We start from the raw sequence: 22347 nt of genomic DNA, 5'->3' as shown, positions 1-22347 counted from the left end.
TAATGCTTTTCGGCTTTGCCCGCAGTTGGGCAAAGCATACTGTGCGTGCGCAAGGCAAGATTGCCTTGCGCAGGCGTGTACTACGGAGGACACAGCATGAACTTCAATCCAATGTTGCGGCCAGCATGCAGCCAGCGGGTAAGGAAAGGGTGAATCAAACACCCGAAAACCCCGCCCATATGACCGCAAACCTGTCCCACCAAATTCAGGTGACAGGTTCCCTTTAATTTCTATTAAATAATGTATTTTTGATACTCCCCTCCCTCTGTTTCACTACTACTATACAGGTCTTCCTATGGTGCTATATAAAGTTCCACGTAATGGCCCAAAGTGCACCCAATGCATGTGGCCTTGTTCTGTTCTCTGACATCAACATATTGAAAGCTGTTCTGATGCTTGTGATCACTCAGCCGAAACATGTAGTCATCTCTGTCGTTTAAATTACTGAATATGGACATACCCCATTCTCATCAATTTCAAGAAACATCAGATTCCAATCTAAACACAAAATTGGTTCTCATAAAGCGTATTAGATACTGCCAAGCTGTGATATTTTAGGCTTAGACATGTAATCTGATTTCATACTTGACACCGTCGCATACTGTTTGATGGAAAATGCATTTGCTTTTGACGTGGGAGTTTTTCCTAGTTGGGAAATATTTTTAAACTAGTAAAGGCAAGATGAGGTGCTGGCCTGTTTGGCCTGATTCTCATCATAACTGGCCAGCAATCTTCCCTCTGGTTGTAAACAATTTGACAACTTGTAATGGCCTTCCATTGTTTAATTTATTACTTACCGGTGTGCACATTAGATACTTAGAAAAATGGCATCAAATTGTCATTCCACTGGTGAAATGAATTTACATGCCAAGGAAAAGTTTCTGCATGACTGTTGTTATTAAAACATTATAGACATATTTCTTGATGAGTGTGCTAAAATGTTTATAACTGACCAACAAGTTTACAGTCTAATTCATTCCTTTCAACACTTGAAACAGCAGAATTTAGAACCAAATTAAGTTACTTCAAGTCCGCTCATCCTGCCTGGATGAAGGCGATTTCTTAGATGGCGGTTGATGGTACATTACCAGATTACAATCAACCATAAGACAGTGGGGGAAAAAAGTATTTAGTCAGCGACCAATTGTGCAAGTTCTCCCACTTAAAAAGAAGAGAGAGGCCTGTAATTGACATCATAGGTAGACCACAACTACGAGAGTCAAAATGAGAAAACAAATCTAGAAAATCACTTTGTCTGATTTGGCAAGCTTTGTTTTGCAAAATATGGTGGAAAATAAGTATTTGGTCACCTAAAAACATGCAAAATTTCTGGCTCTCACAGACCTGTAACTTCTTCTTTAAGAGGCTCCTCTGTCCTCCACTCATTACCTGTAGTAATGGCACCTGTTTGAACTTGTTATCAGTATAAAAGACACCTGTCCACAACCTCCAACAGTCACACTCCAAACTCCACTATAGTGAAGACCAAAGAGCTGTCGAAGGACACCAGAAACAAAATTGTAGCCCTGCACCAGGCTGGGAAGACTGAATCTGCAATAGGCAAGCAGCTTGATGTGATGAAATCAACTGTGGGAGCAATAATTAGAAAATGGAAGACATACAAGACCACTGATAATCTCCCTCAATTTGGGACTTCACACAAGATCTCACCCCGTGGGGTCAAAATAATCACCAGAATGGTGAGCCAAAATCCCAGAACCACATGGAGGGACCTAGTGATTGACCGGCATAGAGCTGGGACCACCATAACAAAGGCTACCATCAGTAACACACTACGCCGCCAGCGACTCAGATTCTGCAGTGCCAGACGTGTCCCCCTGCTTAAGCCAGTACATGTCTGGGCTCATCTGAAGTTTGCTAGAGAGCATTTGGATTATCCAGAAGAGTAATGGGAGAATGTCATATGGTCTGATGAAACCACAGTAGAACTGTTTGGTAAAAACAAAACTCGTTGTGTTTGGAAGTGACAGAATGCTGAGTTGCATCCAAAGAACACCATACCTAGCATGGGGGTGGTAACATCGTGCTTTGGGGCTGCTACTCTGCAAAGGGACAAGGATGACTGATGCGTGTACATGAAAGAATGAATGGGGCCATGTATCGTGAGATTTTGAGTACAAGCCTCCTTCCATCAGCAAGGGCATTGAAGATGAAACGTGGATGGGTCTTTCAGCATGATAATGATCCCAAGCACACTTCAAGGGCAACAAAAGAGTGGCTTCAAGAAGCATATGAAGGTCCTGGAGTGGCCTAAACAGTCTCCAGATCTCAACCCCATCAAAAACCTTTGGAGGAAGTTGAAGGTCCGTGTTGCCCAGTGACAGGCCCAAAACATCACTGCTCTAGATGAGATCTGCATGGAGGAATGGGCCAACATATCACCAACAAATATCACCAACAGTGTGTGCCAACCTTGTGAAGACATATAGAAAACGTTTGACCACTGTCATTGCCAACAAAGGATATATAACAAAATATTGAGATGAACTTTTGTTAATGACCAAATACTTATTTTCCACCATAATTTTCTAAATAAATCTTGCCAAATCAGGCAAGGTGATTTTCTGGATTTGTTTTCTTATTTTGACTATAATAGTTGTGGTCTACCTATGATGTCAATTACAGGCCTCTCTCATCTTTTTAAGGGGGAGAACTTGCACAATTGGTCGCTGACTAAATCATTTTTTTCCCTACTGTACTAACCCCTTTACCCCAAAGGTGGATTGCACATTAATGACCGGGCCAATTTTTAAAATTCTTACCACTGTCCCTTTATGAGGTAGTAATTCTGGAACGCTTCAACAGATCCTGGAGAATCTGAGATTGTTTTTCGTGACATATTGTATCTCACTTTAGTGGTAAAATTTCTTCGATATAACTTGCGTTTATTTGTGTAAATTACGGAAATTTGGTGAAAATGTGTAAGATATTGCAATTTTTAAACTTTGAATTTTTATGCCCTTAAATCAGAGAAATATGTCACAAAATAGTTCATAATTAACGTTTCCCACTTGTCTACTTTACATCTGCACAATTTTTGAAAAAATTTTTTTTCATTAGGCAGTCATAAGGGTAAAAAGTTGACCAGCGATTTTCTCATTTTTACAACAAAATTTACAGAACCATGTACCAATTTCTTTTTAGGGACCACCTCACATTTGAAGTCACTTTGAGGGGTCTATATGGCAGAAAATACCCAAAAGTGACACCATTCTAAAAGCTTCACCCCTCAAAATCACATTCAAGAAGTTTATTAACCCTTCAGGTGTTTCACAGGAATTAATGGACTGTGAAAGGAAAAAATAAACATTTTAACTTTTTCACTAAAATGTAACTTTAGATTATTTTTTTTATTTTCTCAAAGGTAGCAGGGCAAAAATGAACCCCAAAATTTATAATGTAATTTCTCCTGAACATGCCGATACCAAATATATGGGTAAAAACCACTGTTTAGGCGCTTGGCAGAGTTCGGAAGAGAGGGAGCGCCATTTTACTTTTTCAACGCTAAATTGGTTGGAATTGAGATAGTTTGGAGAGCCCCTGATGTGCCTTGACAGAGGAAAACCCCCACATTTGACCCCATTTTGGAAGCTACACCCCCCTAGGAACTTATCTAGATGTGGTAGTGAGCATTTTGAACCCCCCAAGTGTTTCACTAAAGTTTATAATGTAGGGCCATGAAAACAAAAAATATTTTTTCCACAAAAATGATCTTTTAGCCCCAAATTTTTTATTTTCCCAAGGGTAACCAGAGAAATTGGACCCAGAAAGATATTGTGCAATTTGTCCTGAGTGCGCCAATACCCCATATGTGTGTGTGTGGGGGGGGGGGGGGAGCCACTGTTTGGGCACAAGTCGGGGCTCGGAAGGGAAGTAGTGACGTTTTGGAATGCAGACTTTAATGGAATGGTCTGCGGGCGTCATGTCACGTTTGCACAGTCCCTTATGTGCCTGAACAGTAGAGACCCCCCACAAGTGACCCCATTTTGGAAGCTAAACCCCCTAAGGAACTTATCTAGATGTGTGGTGAGCACTGTGAACCCCCAAGTGTTTCACTAAACTTTGTAATGCAGAGCCGTGAAAATAAAAAAAATAATTTAAACAATATGTATGTAAGTACCTGGATAAGAATGAACTGATTAACCAGAGTCAGCATGGGTTTGTAACTAATAAGTCATGTCAGACTAACTTAATTTCCTTCTATGACAGAATCACTGACTGGGTGGATCAGGTAAATGCTGCAGATATAGTATATCTTGACTTCAGCAAAGCATTTGACAAAGTATCTCACACCATCCTTATTGAAATAATGACTAAGTATGGAATGGACAAGGAAACTGTTAGGTGGATTCATAACTAGCTTAGTGATCGGACCCAAAGAGTGGTCGTAAATGGCTGCACATCCAGTTGGAAGAATGTCTCAAGTGGGGTACCACAGGGTTCTGTCCTGGGCCCTGTATTGTTCAACATCTTTATCAGTGATTTAGATGAAGGAATTGAGGGTACACTGATTAAATTTGCTGATGACACAAAGCTAAGAGGGATAGCTAATACTAGAGAAGAGAGAGAGAGGATCCAAAAAGATATAAATAAACTGGAGCAGTGGGAAGCAACTAACAGAATGGTTTTTAACAAGGAAAAATGCAAAGTACTACATCTGGGCAATAAAAATGAAAAAAGCATATACAGAATGGGAGGAATAGGGCTAAGCACATGTGAAAAAGACTTGGGTATACTAATTGATCATAAACTGAACATGAGTCAACAGTCTGATGCAGCAGCAAAAAAGGCGAATGCAATTCTAGGATGTATTAACAGAAGCATACAGTCTAGATAACGCGAAGGTATTATTGCCCGCTACTCCTCTTTGGTCAGACCTCATCTGGAATACCGTGTCCAGTTTTGGGCACCACATTTTAAAAAAGACATCAACAAACTGGAGCAAGTTCAGAGAAGAGCAACCAGAATGGTGACTGGTCTGTAAACCATGTCCTATGAGTAACGGTTACAGGATTTGGGAATGTTTAGCTTGCAAAAAGAGAAGACTGAGAGGAGACTTAATAGCTGTCTACAAATATCTCAAGGGCTGTCACATTGTAGAAGGATCATCTTTATTCTCATTTGCACAATGAAAGACTAGAAGCAATGGGATGAAACTGAATGGGAGGAGACACAGATTAGATATTAGAAAAAACTTTTTGACAGTCATGGAAGTTTTCAAACAGAGGCTGGACATCTGTCTGGGATGATTTAGTGAATAGCAGGGGGTTGGACCGGATGACCCAGGAGGTCCCTTCCAACGCTACCATTCTATGATTTTTTTTCCCCAAAAAATGATCTTTTAGCCCCCAGGGGGTTCAATCCAGGTGTCTTCCCTTCATAAACTCTGAACCCATGGGTATACCCGAGGTACTCTCCCACAGCTTTTAGAGTTTGATTCCATACCTGGTCCTCTTACTGGGCAGGTACTGACGGAATTTAAGCCTCCCCTTGAAATGAATTAGGGACTTATCCATGCAGATGTCCCTTTGGGGCACGTACACTTCAGCAAATTTTTTGTTGAAGTTGTTGATAACCGGCCGAACTATGAACAGATGGTCAAAGTTGGGGTCATCTCGGGGAGGACACCGTGCATTATCGATATAATGCAGGAATTTGTGGATGGCTTCAAAATGTGTCTGGGCCATGACCATTCGGAACACTGGAGTGTTGTGTAAATCATCAACACTCCAAAATTGCTGAAGTTCTGGTTTCTTCAGGATCCCCATGTGAAGGACCAGGCCCCAAAACTGCATCATTACAACAGCATCTACAGGAGGCCAGTTAGAAAATGATGAATCGCAGTTTTGTGCCAAAAATTGATGAACGTACAAATTAGTTTGGCCCACCATGAGGTTAACAAAATTCTCAGAGAGTAAGACTTTAAAAATCTATTTCTTTGAGGCCGTTGGTGTCAATCAGGAATCAGTGTCTCATAATTGTCGGGGGGGGGGGGGGGGGGCGAGGTCCATACATACGCGTCAGTAATGGGGGGCCCTGGTTCATCTTCTGGAATGGAGGTCTCTGCTTCAATTGTCCTGGGACATCTGTGTGGTGGTTCAGCACTTGAAGAGGATGAGGACGAATCTCAAAAATAAAGAAATGTGGCATCCTCTCCCTCGCTATCAATGTTGGAGGCAAGGAAAGCATATGCCTCCTCCACTTTTTTTTTTATGCATGTGGTGATTGTGTCAGTACTTTATTTAGTTGTGTGTGTCAGATAGTGCTTGGTGTAAACTTTTTTGTTTGAAAAGAAAAAGCTGAAAGAAAAAAAGCAGCAACCAGGGAGAAAAAAGTCAGTGAAAGGAAAAGTGTAAAACAGCAGGCACGAGCTCTGATAAGTGAACTGTGTCACTAATCAAAGATCGGCAGCTGCTGGATGTGCGCACGGAGGTGGCTAAAAAGAAAAGTGTCTACAACAGCAGGCACAAGCACCGATGAGTGAACTGCGTCACTAATAAAACCTTGGCAGCTGCGGGATGTGCGCACGGAGGTGGCAAAAAAGAAAAGTGTGCAAAACGGGCAAGAGCTCTGATGAGTGAACTGTGTCCCTAATAAAAGCTCGGCGGCTGCTGGATGTGTTCACGGAGGTGACGCAGAGGGGTTGAAAAAGGAAAGTTTAAAACAGCGAACATGAGTGCTGATCAGTGAACTGCCTCACCAATCAACGCTCGGCAGCTGCTGAGTGTTCGCACGCAGGTGACACCAAGGGGGCTGGAGGGGGTAAAAAGAGGAGGATTGGGGTGGATGAGAAGAGATCAGGCAGGGATCAAAACACTTACAGTTGTTGTCTCTCTTCTTCTGTCTTGTCTTCTTTGTTCTTCTTTCTTCAGCAGTGAGGGATTGTGGTCTCACAGGCTTCGGTAGCACTACAAGGCCCAGCACAGCACAAATCCTGTAGCATGACTGTTAGGCAGAAATCCTGAGCTACTGTGAGGACCTGCAGCGTGGTCACAGACAGGTCACAGAACGGTCACACCGCTGCTGTGCCCTGTCATTGGTGCGATCAATGATGACATCGATCTCACCAATCTGAGCTGGCCCTGGTGACGCTGACGTTGCCAGGCAACAGCCTAGGATAAATGCTCTCACAGCTCCTATCCTAGGCAGGTCACAGCCAGGGCACAGCACAGTCACACCGTGTCTGTGCCCTGTGATTAACGAGATCGATGTAATCGTCGATCGCACCAATCAGAGTGGGTCCAGGCCATGCCTGGTGTTGCCTGGCAGCAGCCTATGATTGTTGCTCTTGGAGCACCGATCATAGGCTGAGACATCAGTGTTTCAGGCAATCTGATTGCCTAAAGCACTGAGAAATGCTGCGATTGGTTGTTCAGAATTGAACAGCCAATCACAGTGATCATGGTTGCAGGAGGGTGGCGACACCCCCCAGGATGACAACATCATCTACCCAGAGGTAAGATGGTACCGGAATTTTAATGTGATTACTGCAACTTTGTTCGCAGTGTTGCATTAAAAGAATGACTTAATGATCCGTCCCTGGTCAAATAGGCCCAGGGCACATGGACGGATCATTATATCTAACTAGATGGTGGCCCGATTCTAACGCATCGGGTATTGTAGAATATGAATGCGTAGTGTATAGCACAGCCCACGCAGTACATTGCTCAGCCCACGCAGTACACTGCGCAGCCCATGCAGTACATTGCGCAGCCCACGCAGTACGTTGCGTAGCCCACGCAGTACGTTGCGCAGCCCACGCAGTACGTTGCGCAGCCCACGCAGTACGTTGCGCAGCCCACGCAGTACGTTGCGCAGCCCACGCAGTACGTTGCGCAGCCCACGTAGTACGTTGCGCAGCCCACGTTGTATATTGCGCAGCCCACGTATATAGCAATGTGGGCATGATATCCCTGTTAACCCCTTCCCGACCCATGACGCCACGTAGGCGTCATGAAAACCCGTGCCAATCCGACCCATGACGCCTATGTGGCGTCATGGAATGATCGCGTCCCTGCAGATCGGGTGAAAGGGTTAACTCCTATTTTACCCGATCTGCAGGGAGAGGGGGAGTGGTGCTTCAGCCCAGGGGGGGTGGCTTCACCCCCCCGTGGCTACGATCGCTCTGATTGGCTGTTGAAAGTGAAACTGCCAATCAGAGCGATTTGTAATATTTCACCTAAAAAACTGGTGAAATATTACAATCCAGCCATGGCCGATGCTGCAATATCATCGGCCATGGCTGGAAAACCTGAAGTCACCCCCCCCACATCCACCGATCGCCCCCCCAGTCCTCCGTTAGTCCTCCGGTCCCCTCCGTCCGCCTGCCGGCTCCCCCGTCCTGCTGTCCGCTCCCCCCTGTGGTCCGATCACCCCCCCTGTGCTCCAATCACCCCCCCTGTGCTCCAATCCACCCCCCCACCACCCCTTCATACTTACCGATCCTCCCGGTGTCCGTACGCCTCCTCGCTGGGCGCCGCCATCTTCCAAAATGGCGGGCGCATGCGCAGTGCGCCCGCCGCATCTGCCGGCCGGCAAAGTACATTTTGATCGCTGTGGTAGGTTCTATCACAGCGATCAAAATAAAAAAAATAATAAATAAGCCCCCCCCTTTATCACCCCCATAGGTAGGGACAATAATAAAATAAAGAAAATATTTTTTTTTCTTTTTCCACTAGGGTTAGGGTTAGAACTAGGGTTAGAACTAGGGGTAGGGTTAGGGGTAGGGTTAGGGTTACGGCTAGGGTTAGGGGTAGGGTTATGGCATGTGCACACAGAGCGGATCGGCAGCGGATCGGCAGCTGATCGGCCGCGGATCGGCAGCTGATCGGCCGCGGATCCGCAGCGGATCGGCCGCGGATCCGCAGCGGATCGGCCGCGGATCGGCAGCGGATCGGCCGCGGATCCGCAGCGGATTGGCCGCGGATCCGCAGCGGATTGGCCGCTGCGAATTCGAAGCAGCTTTCCATCAGGTTTACAGTACCATGTACACCTAAGGAAAACCAAATCCGCTGTGCCCATGGTGCGGAAAATTCCGTGCAGAAACGCTGCGTTGTATTTTCCGCAGCATGTCAATTCTTTGTGCGGATTCCGCAGCGTTTTACACCTGTTCCTCAATAGGAATCCGCAGGTGAAATCCGCACAAAAAAACACTGGAAATCTGCTGTAAATCCGCAGGTAAAACGCAGTGCCTTTTACCTGCAGATTTTTCAAAAATCGTGCGGAAAAATCTCACACGAATCCGCAACGTGGGCACATAGCCTTAGGGTTAGGGTTGGAATTAGAGTTAGGGTTGGAATTAGGGCTAGGGTTTGAAATAGGGTTAAGATTAGGCTTGTGGTTAGGGTTACGGATAGGGTTAGGGGTGTGTTGGGGTTACAGTTGTGGTTAGGGTTGGGATTAGGGTTACGGTTGGGATTAGGGTTAGGATTAGGGTTGGAATTAGGGTTACGGGTGTGTTGCGGTTAGGGTTGTGGTTAGGGGTTTGTTGGGGTTAGGGTTGTGATTAGGGTTATGGCTACAGTTGGGATTAGGATTAGGGGTGTGTTGGGGTTAGTGTTGAAGTTAGAATTGAGGGGTTTCCACTGTTTAGGCACATCAGGGGTCTCCAAACGCAACATGGCGCCACCATTGATTCCAGCCAATCTTGCGTTCAAAAAGTCAAATGGTGCTCCCGCCCTTCCAAGCCCCGACGTGCGCCCAAACAGTGGTTTACCCCCACATTTGGGGTACCAGCGTACTCAGGACAAACTGGGCAACAACTGTTGGGGTCCAATTTCTCCTGTTACCCTTGCAAAAATAAAAAATTACTTGCTAAAACATAATTTTTGAGGAAAGAACAATTATTTTTTATTTTCACGGCTCTGCGTTATAAACTTCTGTGAAGCACTTGGGGGTTGAAAGTGCTCACCACACATCTAGATAAGTTCCTTCGGGGGTCTAGTTTCCAAAATGGGGTCACTTGTGGGGTGTTTCTACTGTTTAGGCACATCAGGGGCTCTGCAAATGCAATGTGACGCCCGCAGACCATTCCATCAAAGTCTGCATTTCAAATGTCACTACTTCCCTTCCGAGCCCTGACGTGTGCCCAAACAGTGGTTTACCCCCACATATGGGGTATCAGCGTACTAACAACAAACTGGGCAACAAATATTGGGGTCCAAATTCTCCTGTTACCCTTGTGAAAATAAAAAATTGCTTGCTAAAACATCTTTTTTGAGGAAAGAAAAATGATTTTTTATTTTCACGGCTCTGCGTTGTAAACTTCTGTGAAGCACTTGGGGGTTCAACGTGCTCACCACACATCTAGATAAGTTCCTTGGGGGGTCTAGTTTCCAAAATGGGGTCACTTGTGGGGGGTTTCTACTGTTTAGGCATATCAGGGGCTCTGCAAACGTAACATGATGCCCGCAGACCATTCCATCAAAGTCTGCATTCCAAAACGTCACTACTTCCCTTCCGAGCCCCGGCATGTGCCCAAACAGTGGTTTACCCCCACATATGGGGTATCAGCGTACTCAGGAGAAACTGGACAACAACTTTTGGGGTCCAATTTCTCCTGTTACTCTTGCAAAAATAAAAAATTCTGGGCTAAAAAAATATTTTTGAGGAAAGGAAACACATTTATTATTTTCACGGCTCTGCGTTATAAACTTCTGTGAAGCACTTGGGGGTTCAAAGTGCTCACCACACATCTAGATAAGTTCCCTTGGGGAACTTGGGGGTCTAGTTTCCAAAATGGAGTCAATTGTGGGGAGTTCCTACTGTTTAGGCACATCAGGGGCTCTGCAAACGCAACCTGACGCCCGCAGAGCATTCCATCAAAATCTGCATTTCAAAACGTCACTACTTCCCTTCCGAACCCCGACGTGTGCCAAAACAGTGGTTTACCCCCACATATGGGGTATCAGCGTACTCAGGAGAAACTGGACAACAACTTTTGGGGTCCAATTTCTCCTGTTACCCTTGGGAAAATAAAAAATTGTGGGCTAAAAAATCATTTTTGAGAAAAGAAAAATTATTTTTTATTTTCATGGCTCTGCGTTATAAACTTCTGTGAAGCACTTGGGGGTTCAAAGTGCTCACTACACATCTAGATAAGTTCCCTTGGGGAACTTGGGGGTCTAGTTTCCAAAATGGGGTCACTTGTGCGGGAGCTCCAATGTTTAGGCACACAGGGGCTCTCCAAACGCGACATGGTGTCCGCTAATGATTGGAGCTAATTTTCCATTCAAAAAGCCAAATGGCGTGCCTTCCCTTCCGAGCCCTGCCGTGCGCCCAAACAGTGGTTTACCCCCACATATGAGGTATCATCGTACTCAGGACAAACTGGACAACAACATTTGGGGTCCAATTTCTCCTATTACCCTTGGGAAAATAAAAAATTCTGGGCTAAAAATCATTTTTGAGGAAAGAAAAATTATTTTTTTATTTTCACGGCTCTGCGTTATAAACTTCTGTGAAGCACCTGGGGGTTATAAGTGCTCACTATGCATCTAGATAAGTTTCTTGGGGGGTCTAGTTTCCAAAATGGGGTCACTTGTAGGGGAGCTCCAATGTTTAGGCACACAGGGGCTCTCCAAATGCGACATGGTGTCCGCTAACGATTGGAGCTAATTTTCCATTCAAAAAGTCAAATGGCACGCCTCCCCTTCCAAGCCTTGCCGTGCACCCAAACAGTGGTTTACCCCCACATATGAGGTATCGGCATACTCAGGAGAAATTGCCCAACAAATTTTAGGATCCATTTTATCCTGTTGCCCATGTGAAAATGAAAAAATTGAGGCTAAAAGAAATTTTGTGTGAAAAAAAAGTACTTTTTCATTTTTGCGGATCAATTTGTGAAGCACCTGGGGGTTTAAAGTGCTCACTATGCCTCTAGATGAGTTCCTTGGGGGGTCTAGTTTCCAAAATGGGGTCACTTGTGGAGGAGCTCCAATGTTTAGGCACACAGGGGCTTTCCAAACGCGACATGGTGTCCGCTAACGATGGAGATAATTTTTCATTCAAAAAGTCAAATGGCGCTCCTTCCCTTCCGAGCCTTACCATGTGCCCAAACAGTGGTTTACCCCCACATGTGAGGTATTGGTGTACTCAGGAGAAATTGCCCAACAAAATTTAGGATCCATTTTATCCTGTTGCCCATGTGAAAATGAAAAAATTGAGGCTAAAATAATTTTTTTGTGAAAAAAAAGTACTTTTTCATTTTTTCGGATCAATTTGTGAAGCACCTGGGGGTTTAAAGTGCTCACTATGCTTCTAGATAAGTTCCTTGGGGGGTCTAGTTTCCAAAATGGGGTCACTTGTGGGGGAGTTCCAATGTTTAGGCACACGGGGGCTCTCCAAACGCGACATGGTGTCCGCTAAAGATTGGAGCCAATTTTTCATTGAAAAAGTCATATGGCGCTCCTTCCCTTCCGAGCCCTGCCGTGCGCCCAAACAGTGGTTTACCCCCACATATGAGGTATCAGCGTACTCAGGACAAATTGGACAACAACGTCCGTGGTCCAGTTTCTCCTTTTACCCTTGGGAAAATAAAAAAATTGTTGCTAAAAGATCATTTTTGTGACTAAAAAGTTAAATGTTCATTTTTTACTTCCATGTTGCTTCTGCTGCTGTGAAACACCTGAAGGGTTAATAAACTTCTAGAATGTGGTTTTGAGCACCTTGAGGGGTGCAGTTTTTAGAATGGTGTCACTTTTGGGTATTTTCAGCCATATAGAACCCTCAAAATGACTTCAAATGTGAGGTGGTCCCTTAAAAAAATGGTTTTGTAAATTTTGTTGTAAAAATGAGAAATCACTGGTCAAATTTTAACCCTTATAATTTCCTAGCAAAAAAAAAATTTGTTTCCAAAATTGTGCTGATGTAAAGTAGACATGTGGGAAACGTTATTTATTAACTATCTTGTGTCACATAACTCTCTGGTTTAACAGAATAAAAATTCAAAATGTGAAAATTGCGAAATTTTCAAAATTTTCGCCAAATTTCCGTTTTTTTCACAAATAAACTCAGAAATTATCGACCTAAATTTACCACTAACATGAAGCCCAATATGTCACGAAAAAACGGCAAGGTCATTAAGGCCAAAATAGGCTGGGTCATGAAGGGGTTAAAAAAAAAAAAAAAAGCATTAAAATAAAAAATAGTTATATACTCACCTTCCGTTGGCGCCTGGATCCAGGAAGCGGTTACCGACTCTTGGGATCCACCGAAACTCCACCGAGTCGCTCGCGCCAGCCGCCATATTCCGATCCCAGGATGCATTGCGAAATTACCCAGATGACTGGCTGGTTTCACACTTGCGTTTTGATCTGCAGCGTTTGTAAAAAAAAACCCGCAGGTGGTGAAAAAACGCATGTAAACGCGTGCAAACGCTGCGTTTTTTAGATGCATGCGTTTTTGCAGGCAAAAAAAAACCGCGGCGTTTTGACGCGTTTACATTCGTTTTTTCCTGCGTTTGCGTTTTTGAAACGCATGCTGAGAAGTGTGTGACAGCTGCCAATCATGAAAATCAACTAGAAAACCCACTATTAATAGAATTAGCTAGGGTTAGGGTTAGGATCCCTAGGGTTAGGGGTAGCTTTTTATTAGAAGAATGTCCTGGTCACCGGGTCACTGATAAGCCACCCCCCACCATCAAGGTGATAAAGAGATCCTAACCCTAACCATAACCCTAGGGATCCAAACCCTACCCCTAACCCTACCCCTAACCATAACCCTAGGGAACCACACCCTAACCCTAACCATAACCCTAGGGATCCAAACCCTACCCCTAACCATAACCCTAGGGAACCAAACCCTACCCCTAACCCTAACCATAACCCTAGGGAACCAAACCCTAACCCTAGGGATCCATAGGGATTGGCTATTATGTTGACCTGGAGACCAGGACATTCTTCTAATAAAAAGCTTTGTTCAATGTGGACACCCCAAGATATACGGTATTGCTATAGAGTACTAAAAATATAAACTCGGAGAGTATTCACTGTCATATTGTTAGGGTTAGGGGTAGGGGTAGGGTTAAGGTTAGGGTTAGGGTTTGGATCCCTAGGGTTAGGGTTAGGGTTAGGATCCCTTTATCACCCTGATGGTGGGGGGTGGCTTTTCAGGGTGTATTCTTGTTTTTTTCTATAAAAACGCATGCGTTTAAAACGCAAGCAAACGCATGTACGCAAAAACGCATGCGTTTCCATAGACATTAATGTATTTTTTGACGCAAATCAAACGCAAATGAACGCATACGTTTTTTTGCGGCAAAAAAACGCCTCTGAAAATTACTACATGTTGCATTTCTGCAAAAGAACGCATGCAGCAAAAAAACGCATGCGACGCAAAACGCGTACGAAAAAAACGCATGCGTTTTTAATGTTAAACATAGGGAAAAAAACGCATGCGTTTTTTTCGGTAAAAACGCTGCAGATCAAAACGCAAGTGTGAAACCAGCCTAAGTCTTCTGGGTAATTTCGCAATGCATTGCTGGGAACGGAAGATGGCGGCCGGCGCGAGCGGCTCGGCGGACGACGGAGTGTGAGTATAGCAGGTTTTTTGTTTTTTTATTATTTTTAACATTACATTTTTTTACTATTGATGCCGCATAGGCTGCATCAATAGTAAAAAATTGGGGACACACAGGGTTAATAGCAGCGGTTACGGAGTGCGTTATCCTCGGCATAACGCGGTCCGTTAACGCCGGCATTAACCCTGTGTGACCGGAGGGGAGTATGCAGGCGCCGGGCAGTGAGTGCGGGGAGTAAGGAGCGGCCATTTTCTTCCGGACTGTGCGCGTCGCTGATTGGTCGTGGCAATGGTCGTGGGCGTTTTGCCACGACCAATCAGTGACTTGGATTCCATGACAGGCAGAGGCCGCAACCAATGAATATCCGTGACAGACAGACAGAAAGACGGAAGTACCCCTTAGACAATTATATAGTAGATGTCAGAAAGGGGTTAACAACGATGAGACTAATATCATGTAGGTATCCAAATAAGCAACTCATTCTGCTATGGTATGGACTCCACAAAATCTCTTAAAGGGAACCTACCACCCCAAAAAAACAATGCTAGTCTGCAGGGTAATAGTGTTACTAACCTGCCCGGCGCCTGCACTTAACCGTGTACTGTGGGGAGAAAATGAACTTTATTCTCCATGGCAGTATTCGGTTTCAGCTACGTTCCCAGGATTAACTTTTGGTGAGTTTTTGATGTTGCATATTTTATGCACCTATTAAGTAAAATAGCATTTTTTCAAAAATCCACGTAATAAAATCTCGCCAAAGGCTCAATGAGGGAATGTAGCCTAAAGGATGTGTTCACACATGAACTATTTGTAGACATTACTGCTGCAAATACTGAAGTTTTGTCAACAAAAACGTAGCATAGAATAAGCGCGTTTTTGCAACTTTTTTAATGCGTTTTTGGATTCGTCTTCCTCCTTTATTAGAATAGCTGAAAGATGCTTGTAAAAATGCTAAAAGAATGTTTGCAGATATGAAACTGTGTCAAACCTGCAAGAAAAACAATATGCAACCAGTGCATTCAGGTTTTGTGACAAAACTGTCTGGAAAATACACAACAAAAGGCAGCAGATACTAACGTGCTCATGACCATAGTGTCCTGTCGTAACTTACATTAACAGCAGATCCTTTACATTTTGTCTTTTTGCTTGGTGGGCATCCATGGATCAGATTTGTTTTTTGAGAGCATCACACAAATTCCTAATCAGATTGAGATTTGGGAATTTTAGAGTCAAAGTCAATACATTAAACTCTTTGTCTTGTTCCTGAAACCTCTCCCTAAGAATGACCTGATTCAGCAAAGCTTTTACACCAATATTCTGACTTAAAAAAAGCTTTGAAAAGTCTCATCAGTGTTCCACAATGTAAAGTGTTTTTCCCCATCTTTACTGAAATGGGCGCAGCCAGGACGGGGTTGACTGCAGACTGTGGGTGTGGTGATCCCCACTCTTCCAATTCATTACTAGTGGTGATAATTGCTATGCCACAACTTACTCCCATCTCTGACTGTAGATTGTAGTAAGCTGCACGCCAATTTGTGCCTTGCTTGATTCATTAAGAGACCGTCTCATCTTAGTAAATCGGGAGCATTGACCAACTCTGCTGAAAGAGACCAATGCCATTTCTGCTGCAACAATGTTTAGATAGGTATAACATTAAAAAAATTAGAAAATGTCTACAACACTCCAGTGCAGCAAGCAAACATTGGCCACTTTAGATCAGGTGACAGATCCTCTTTTAGAACCCAATGTTGGTGCGTTGTTTGCCTTAATAGTAAGTGGCATATAGGTAACTGCCAGGAAATGATGTTTAAAACAAGAAAGCCTGTCAATTGAAATCTCATGAACGGATTATAATGCTTCTGTATCTTTACACAGCGTTTCACGAGGTATCTGTGTATCCAAAGAAGGAGTTGCCGTTCTTCATCCATTTCACCGCTGGGCTGTGTTCTTTTACTGCAATGCTAGCTCTTCTCACCCACCAGTTCCCAGAGCTCATGGGAGTTTTTGCAAAAGCGGTAAGTATCAATCTACTAGAATCCTCTTCCTAAATCTCCTAATGTGCATTGAAGTTTAAAATAAGCAGTAATTATACTTGAAGGAGGACATTTTATTTTTCAGGTTAAGACAATGTTTGTTGAAACTCTTTGAAACACAGTTTGAATAGTAATTATAATGTAGCTCGATACATATGGTTTATATTACATTGTATTGGCTGTAGTGACTCGTTGCTTATTGTGTTGTTGCTTTGCAGGTTGGGAGTCATAGGTTCATTGCTTGCTTCCAGACAGGAAGGAAGGAAGATGTGTGTAGAGTTTTTTATTTTGCTCACTTATATAGCTCCGTCATATACAGTAGGGCAGAAATCATCACTGTCCCCATTGGGACTCACAACCTACATTCCTATCAGTATTTCTTTGGAGCGTGGATGGAAACCAGAGAACCCAGATAAAATCCACGCGAACACGGGGAGAACATACAAACTCCTTGCAGATCTTACTCTTGGTGAAATTTGAACCTGAACCCCTAACCCTACTAGGCTGCAGTGTGCTAATCACTAAGCCACCATGTTTATGGTTCCAACTCATCATGTGTGGTGGGTTTTAAGTCTTTTTTCTTTTTTTGTGTGGTATTTATTGACCTCAAGTGCACCAAATTCATCAAAATGGGGCACACAGTTTGAGTATGGTGCAAAGTTAACCCCTTTCCAGCATCGGGCGCATATTTACGCTGGTGTCGGACTCCCTCCCTTTGATATGTGCTCCGGCGATGAGCCCACATCTTTCCCGGCACATGTCGGCTGTTTTGAACAGCTGACGTGCCCAGAACAGCCGTGGGTGGAATCGCGATATTAACCTGTTAAATGCCACTGCTAAACGCTGACCGCGGCATTTAATATGTATTTCCGGCAATCGCGACGGAAATCTGCCCACCGGTGACTCCCGTCACGTGATCGCAGGTCACCGGTGGGTTGGCATGACAACCAGAGGTCTCCTGGAGACCTCTATGGTTGTCACTGCCGGCTTGCTGTGAGCGCCGCCCAGTGGTCGGCGCTCATAGCAAGGGAGTAATTCAGCTACATAGGTGAACTGCTCATCTCTTATATGTAGCAGAGGCGATCTGGTCATGGCTGCTTCTAGTCTCCCATGGAGACTATCAAAGTATGCCGAAAGTAAAAAAAAAAAAAAAATAGTTTTTAAAAAAAAGTTCAAATCACCCCCGTTTCTCCCCATTCAAAATAAAACAATGAAAAAAATCAAACATACACATATTTAGTATTGCCGCTTTCAGAATTGCCTGAGCTATAAAAAAAAAAAAAAAAAAAAAAAGGATTAACCTGATAACTAAGCAGTGTAAAAAATAAGCCCTCACCCTACCCGAGATCACGAAAAATGGAAACGCTACGGGTATCGGAAAATGGCGCATTTATTTAACAAAGTTTGGATTTTTTTTCACCACTTAGATAAAAAAGAATCTAGACATGTTTGGTGTCTCTGAACTCGTAAAAACAAAAATAGCTGCGGGGGCTAAGGGGTAAAAAAAAAAAAGGCTTATCATTTTTGTGTCTTTTTGAGAAAAAAGTCGCAACTTTTAAAAAATTTCATTAAAAATGCGACTTTGATATAAGTGCAGAAAATCCCCCCAGGAGTGCACCAAATTTTGTGACTTTTTAAAAGGCAGCAATTGATGAATCAACCGAAAACATTCCTAATCTTAATTCCTAATACATTTTTGGAGTAACGCTTGAATCTTCTTAGTGAATTTACATAGTCAGTGGTGTGGAGAAACCACAGACTTTTGTCAGTGATGCAGGAGAAACCTCTATACAGAGCTTGCAAAAGAGTAAGGACTGTGCCAGTAGCCCATTAATTTAAAATGGAATCACCCCTAAACTATTTATAACTCACTGAAAGATGTAAAGCCTCTGTCACTCCAGCTCTATTCCCCACCCAGTGTGTCTCTACCTATTTGACTGACAGTGTCTATGCTATGTTACTTCAGACAAATGAATTGTCAGACAAACAGGAGGAGAAGGCGCTGAGCATTGAATAGAGCTGGAGTGACACAGGTTTCAGATCTACAAATAGTTCTCCAGCCTCATTTGCCTAGACTTGTGAGCTTATGACAACACTTTATAATGATTACGTGATTATTCCTGGTCACATCATCAGACCGAATCTGATTGAAATTGTTAGTGAGGTTGGGCTCTAGGGATTGTAGCTGCTGAGAGGAACACAATCAGCAGCCGAACATAGAAGTTGGTTTGAAAAAATGAGGACATTTCCAAAGCAAGTGGCCAAGGGCTGCTGATAAAATAGTATTGCTAATATGGTGTTTTATAGTGTTTTTGTATCACCCCTCTGATCTTCTAGCATGCATTGTAAATACCAGTGTATTTCATGTAGATTAGTAATTACACCGCACTCCAGTGTATAGAATTTACCCTGTATACACAGTGTTTGCCCATCTAGAATGTATGAAGCCAATATAGTGTATGTTCAAGTGATAAGAAAATCTGCCCGTACTCTTCCTACTGGAGAAAACCCATAGACAATTGTGCCACTAGTATCGGAGCACTATGTATGTTCCCAGACACCCTGGCCACCTCTGCTCTGCGCTGCGTGTACACCGGCTGGCAGCCAAAAAGTCGCCCTTTTTACGAAGTTCATGCACAGGGATATGTATTTAATAGATCGATTAAAAGATTGACCCCCCCAATATAGATTAGCCACAGCTTTTAAATATCACTTTGCACCTGGAGGGGTTAAATTAACAAAACATATTTCTTCCTGGATCTGTGTACTAATTTTTGTCAAAGCAGTTGCACGCCTGGCAATGGGGCCTCCTTTCTCCAAACTTCTGCTATGCGTTAAGTGAAAAAATGCAGTTGGACATGGCTGTGATTAATTCCTCTGCAGTCCCTTGCTGGCTGTATTGTAAGCACGGGCTTAGCTATCTGCTCCATCAGTTCCTCTAGGACTATGTAAACTGGATTGCACGCTTTTGCAGATGAGAGTCAAATGGGGCTCAGGAACCCAACATTTTGTTATCTCGTGGAAGAACTTTATTCCGCTGTCTATACTTGTAGTGCCCCAGATAGAATGGGGTTAAAATGCCTAAGGTGATCCTCAGATTTGCCCTGAGATTGGTGGAGGGTTAATAGAGGAGGAATATAGATCTTATGCTCAATGTGAAGCTGTAAAGAAGAGGTTAAGAGCGTGACAATCAGAATTACATGTAAAAACATTCTTGAGAAATAGGTAGCATGGGATATAAACATATATCAAACAGAGCAAAATTCCTTACATATACTATTGCCAAGATAAACTGGTAGTTTCCAAGCCCCCTAAACAAACCCTGCTTACAATCAATTTAGTTTTCTCTATAAACACTGTCTTTTGTCTGTCTGAGGGAGAAAGGCGCATGGACAGCCTCACAAGTTGCGGCCATATCTGTACATGCCGTGATTAGACGTCTGTCTTGTCTTGTGTAATGCCTTCCATTCGTAGGGTGCCTGGTCTGAGAATATGCTCTCCTGGTTTTGCACACTTTGAGGGTGACAATATAGAAGAACCTTACCCTCATGTAATACCCCGTGCATTTTTTGTCTTTACACAAAGGAATATGAACTGGTCTCATTCCATACCCTGCTTTTGGCTATGTAACCTATATCTTACGCAATTGTACTGGCTGTATAACAATTGTGGAACAATGGCTGTAGGCTTTTCTATATACCCAGAGGAACTGATACAGTATATAAAAGACTTTGCTTATTTTATTCTGCCATATTTTGTATAGTATAGTTCTATTCTTACAAAACCGAAAGGATTGAACTGGAGTATAAATTGGTATACATGCAATGTGTAGGAGTCTGCCTGTCTGGCGATTAGACAGACAAAACCTAAGATAGAAACAAAATGAGCATATACCCTGCTGTAAGTAAGTAAAAAGAAATAGTACATATCAGTAACATAAGATACTTGGTAAACACCATTTTTGGTTAAAAAAAAAAGGTGTAAAATCCATCCCACCATCTACCCATTCGGGACGGTTCTAACCTTTATTCTTAGTTGCATGTAATGTAGTGCATCAGCCCTGTAATTAGGTAACACCTATAGATACCAGTCGCAACTCATATGGCTAGCACTCCTACTACATCAGTGCTGTGGCAAAACTCTGTTGGAAACCTATTAGTAACATATATACTTAGCATTGTGTCAGGTTCACATTGGGTTTCTTTGCCCACTCCTAACTTCATTGGGAACTTCCATCTGAATCCAAGAAAATGAAATGAATGGCCTCTATGGAGCCATTGACTCCAACAAGGGATGCAGAGTCCAAAATGTGAGTCTTTGGCGTCTGTTTGGCGACTGACTGCCAAACAGAGATCAGAATTTGATATTTTGGACTGCAGATGAAAGAGGACTTGTAAAAGGGGGTTAGATATATCAGATGTTAGATCTTAATATTCTACTACTGTATTCACTTTCTATTCCGGTTCCTGAGGGTTGTTTCATTTCCGACCTTTTTTCTTGTGCTAAAGTATACGAGGGGCGTTAATTTAAGATTTCCCCTGACCCGCTTCTATTTGTCACAGGATGCTGAAACTGCACATGTGTAATGATACAAGTCTCTATAGGTTACGTGCCAATTTGCAACTCAGAACTGATAACGCTCTTGATTTTACAGGTGCTGAAGTGGTGTGAGATTTGATAATAGACCCAATGGAATACAGAGCAGTCATCGAGTTCCTGTATTTGAAAGGCCGCACACCAAAGAAGGCGTTCAATGATAGGAAAGAGGGTAATGGTGATGATTCCCCATCATATGATGTAGTCAAAAACTGGCATCGTCAATTCAAATGTGGTCGAACTTTGGTGCTGACAGCTCCAATTCCAGGGCGACTCCACTCTGCTATTGATGAATACACCATCCAGCATGTGGAGGTCACTATTTTGGAAAATCGCTGCGTAATCATTCGCGACCTAGCCCAAAATGTCAAGATTAGTGTGTGGTCCATGGAAAAACTCATCCAAGACCATCTTCACATGCATAAGGTATCCGCTCGCTGGGTTCCCCGGCTGCTCACACCTTTCCAGAAGCAGGAACGAGTCGAATGCTCTCCGGCTTTATCGACGATGTGTAATGGAAACCAGAAGGACTTTTTCAACAGATTGATCACACTGGATGAAAGCTGGGTCCATCACTATGATCCTAAGACTAAAGTCCAGTTGCAGCATCATGAATCACTGCCTCCAAAGAAAGCACGTGCCCAACCCTCGGCAGGCAAGGTCATGCTCACAGTGTTTTGGGACCAGCACGTAGTATTGATTGATTTCCTAGCAAAGGGTACCATGATCACTGGGGCATACTATGCTTCACTGCTGAGGAAATTGCGGGAAGCCATCAAAACGAAGAGATGTAACATGCTCACCAAAGGTGTTCACCTTCTGCAAGACAATGCACCAGTTCACAACTCACATGTTGCCCAAATGGAAGCACCTTCCAATGGCTTTGAAATTCTACCGCATCCCCTTTATTCACCCGACCTTGAACCAACGGACTTTCACCTCTTTCCAACAATGAAGTTATTTTTCAGGGAAAGCATTTTCCAGATGATGAGACTCTGATTTCCGAAGTCACAACGTGGCTTTTGGGGCAACCTGTCGACTTCTACATGCGAGGTGTTTACAGTTGCTTAAAGAGATAGTGTGTGTCCCTAGGTGGCATCTATGTAGAGAAGGACTAATAACTGTGCCAAGTTTCATTGCTCTCAGTCCACAGGAAGTGGGTCAGGGAAATCTTTAATG

The 22347-nt window shown here is 43.5% G+C and overlaps 1 protein-coding gene across 3 annotated transcripts in view; it reads left to right on the top strand.

Annotated features, from left to right (window-relative positions):
• ST7L (suppression of tumorigenicity 7 like) overlaps window positions 1-22347 on the top strand; it is a 195671-nt gene that overhangs the window by 126211 nt on the left and 47113 nt on the right. For 2 of the 3 annotated variants that reach the window (XM_077294908.1, XM_077294906.1), the window contains exon 14: window positions 16415-16554. In XM_077294908.1, coding sequence (XP_077151023.1) covers window positions 16415-16554 — 140 coding nt within the window. Of the gene's footprint in view, window positions 1-16414; window positions 16555-21226; window positions 21363-22347 lie in introns of those variants that run through there. The other variant, XM_077294907.1, reaches the window with a different exon arrangement.

Source organism: Ranitomeya variabilis, chromosome 3 (genome assembly GCF_051348905.1).
Source record: "Ranitomeya variabilis isolate aRanVar5 chromosome 3, aRanVar5.hap1, whole genome shotgun sequence".
NCBI lineage: Eukaryota > Metazoa > Chordata > Amphibia > Anura > Dendrobatidae > Ranitomeya > Ranitomeya variabilis.
This window is presented reverse-complemented; position numbering and strand designations above follow the sequence as displayed.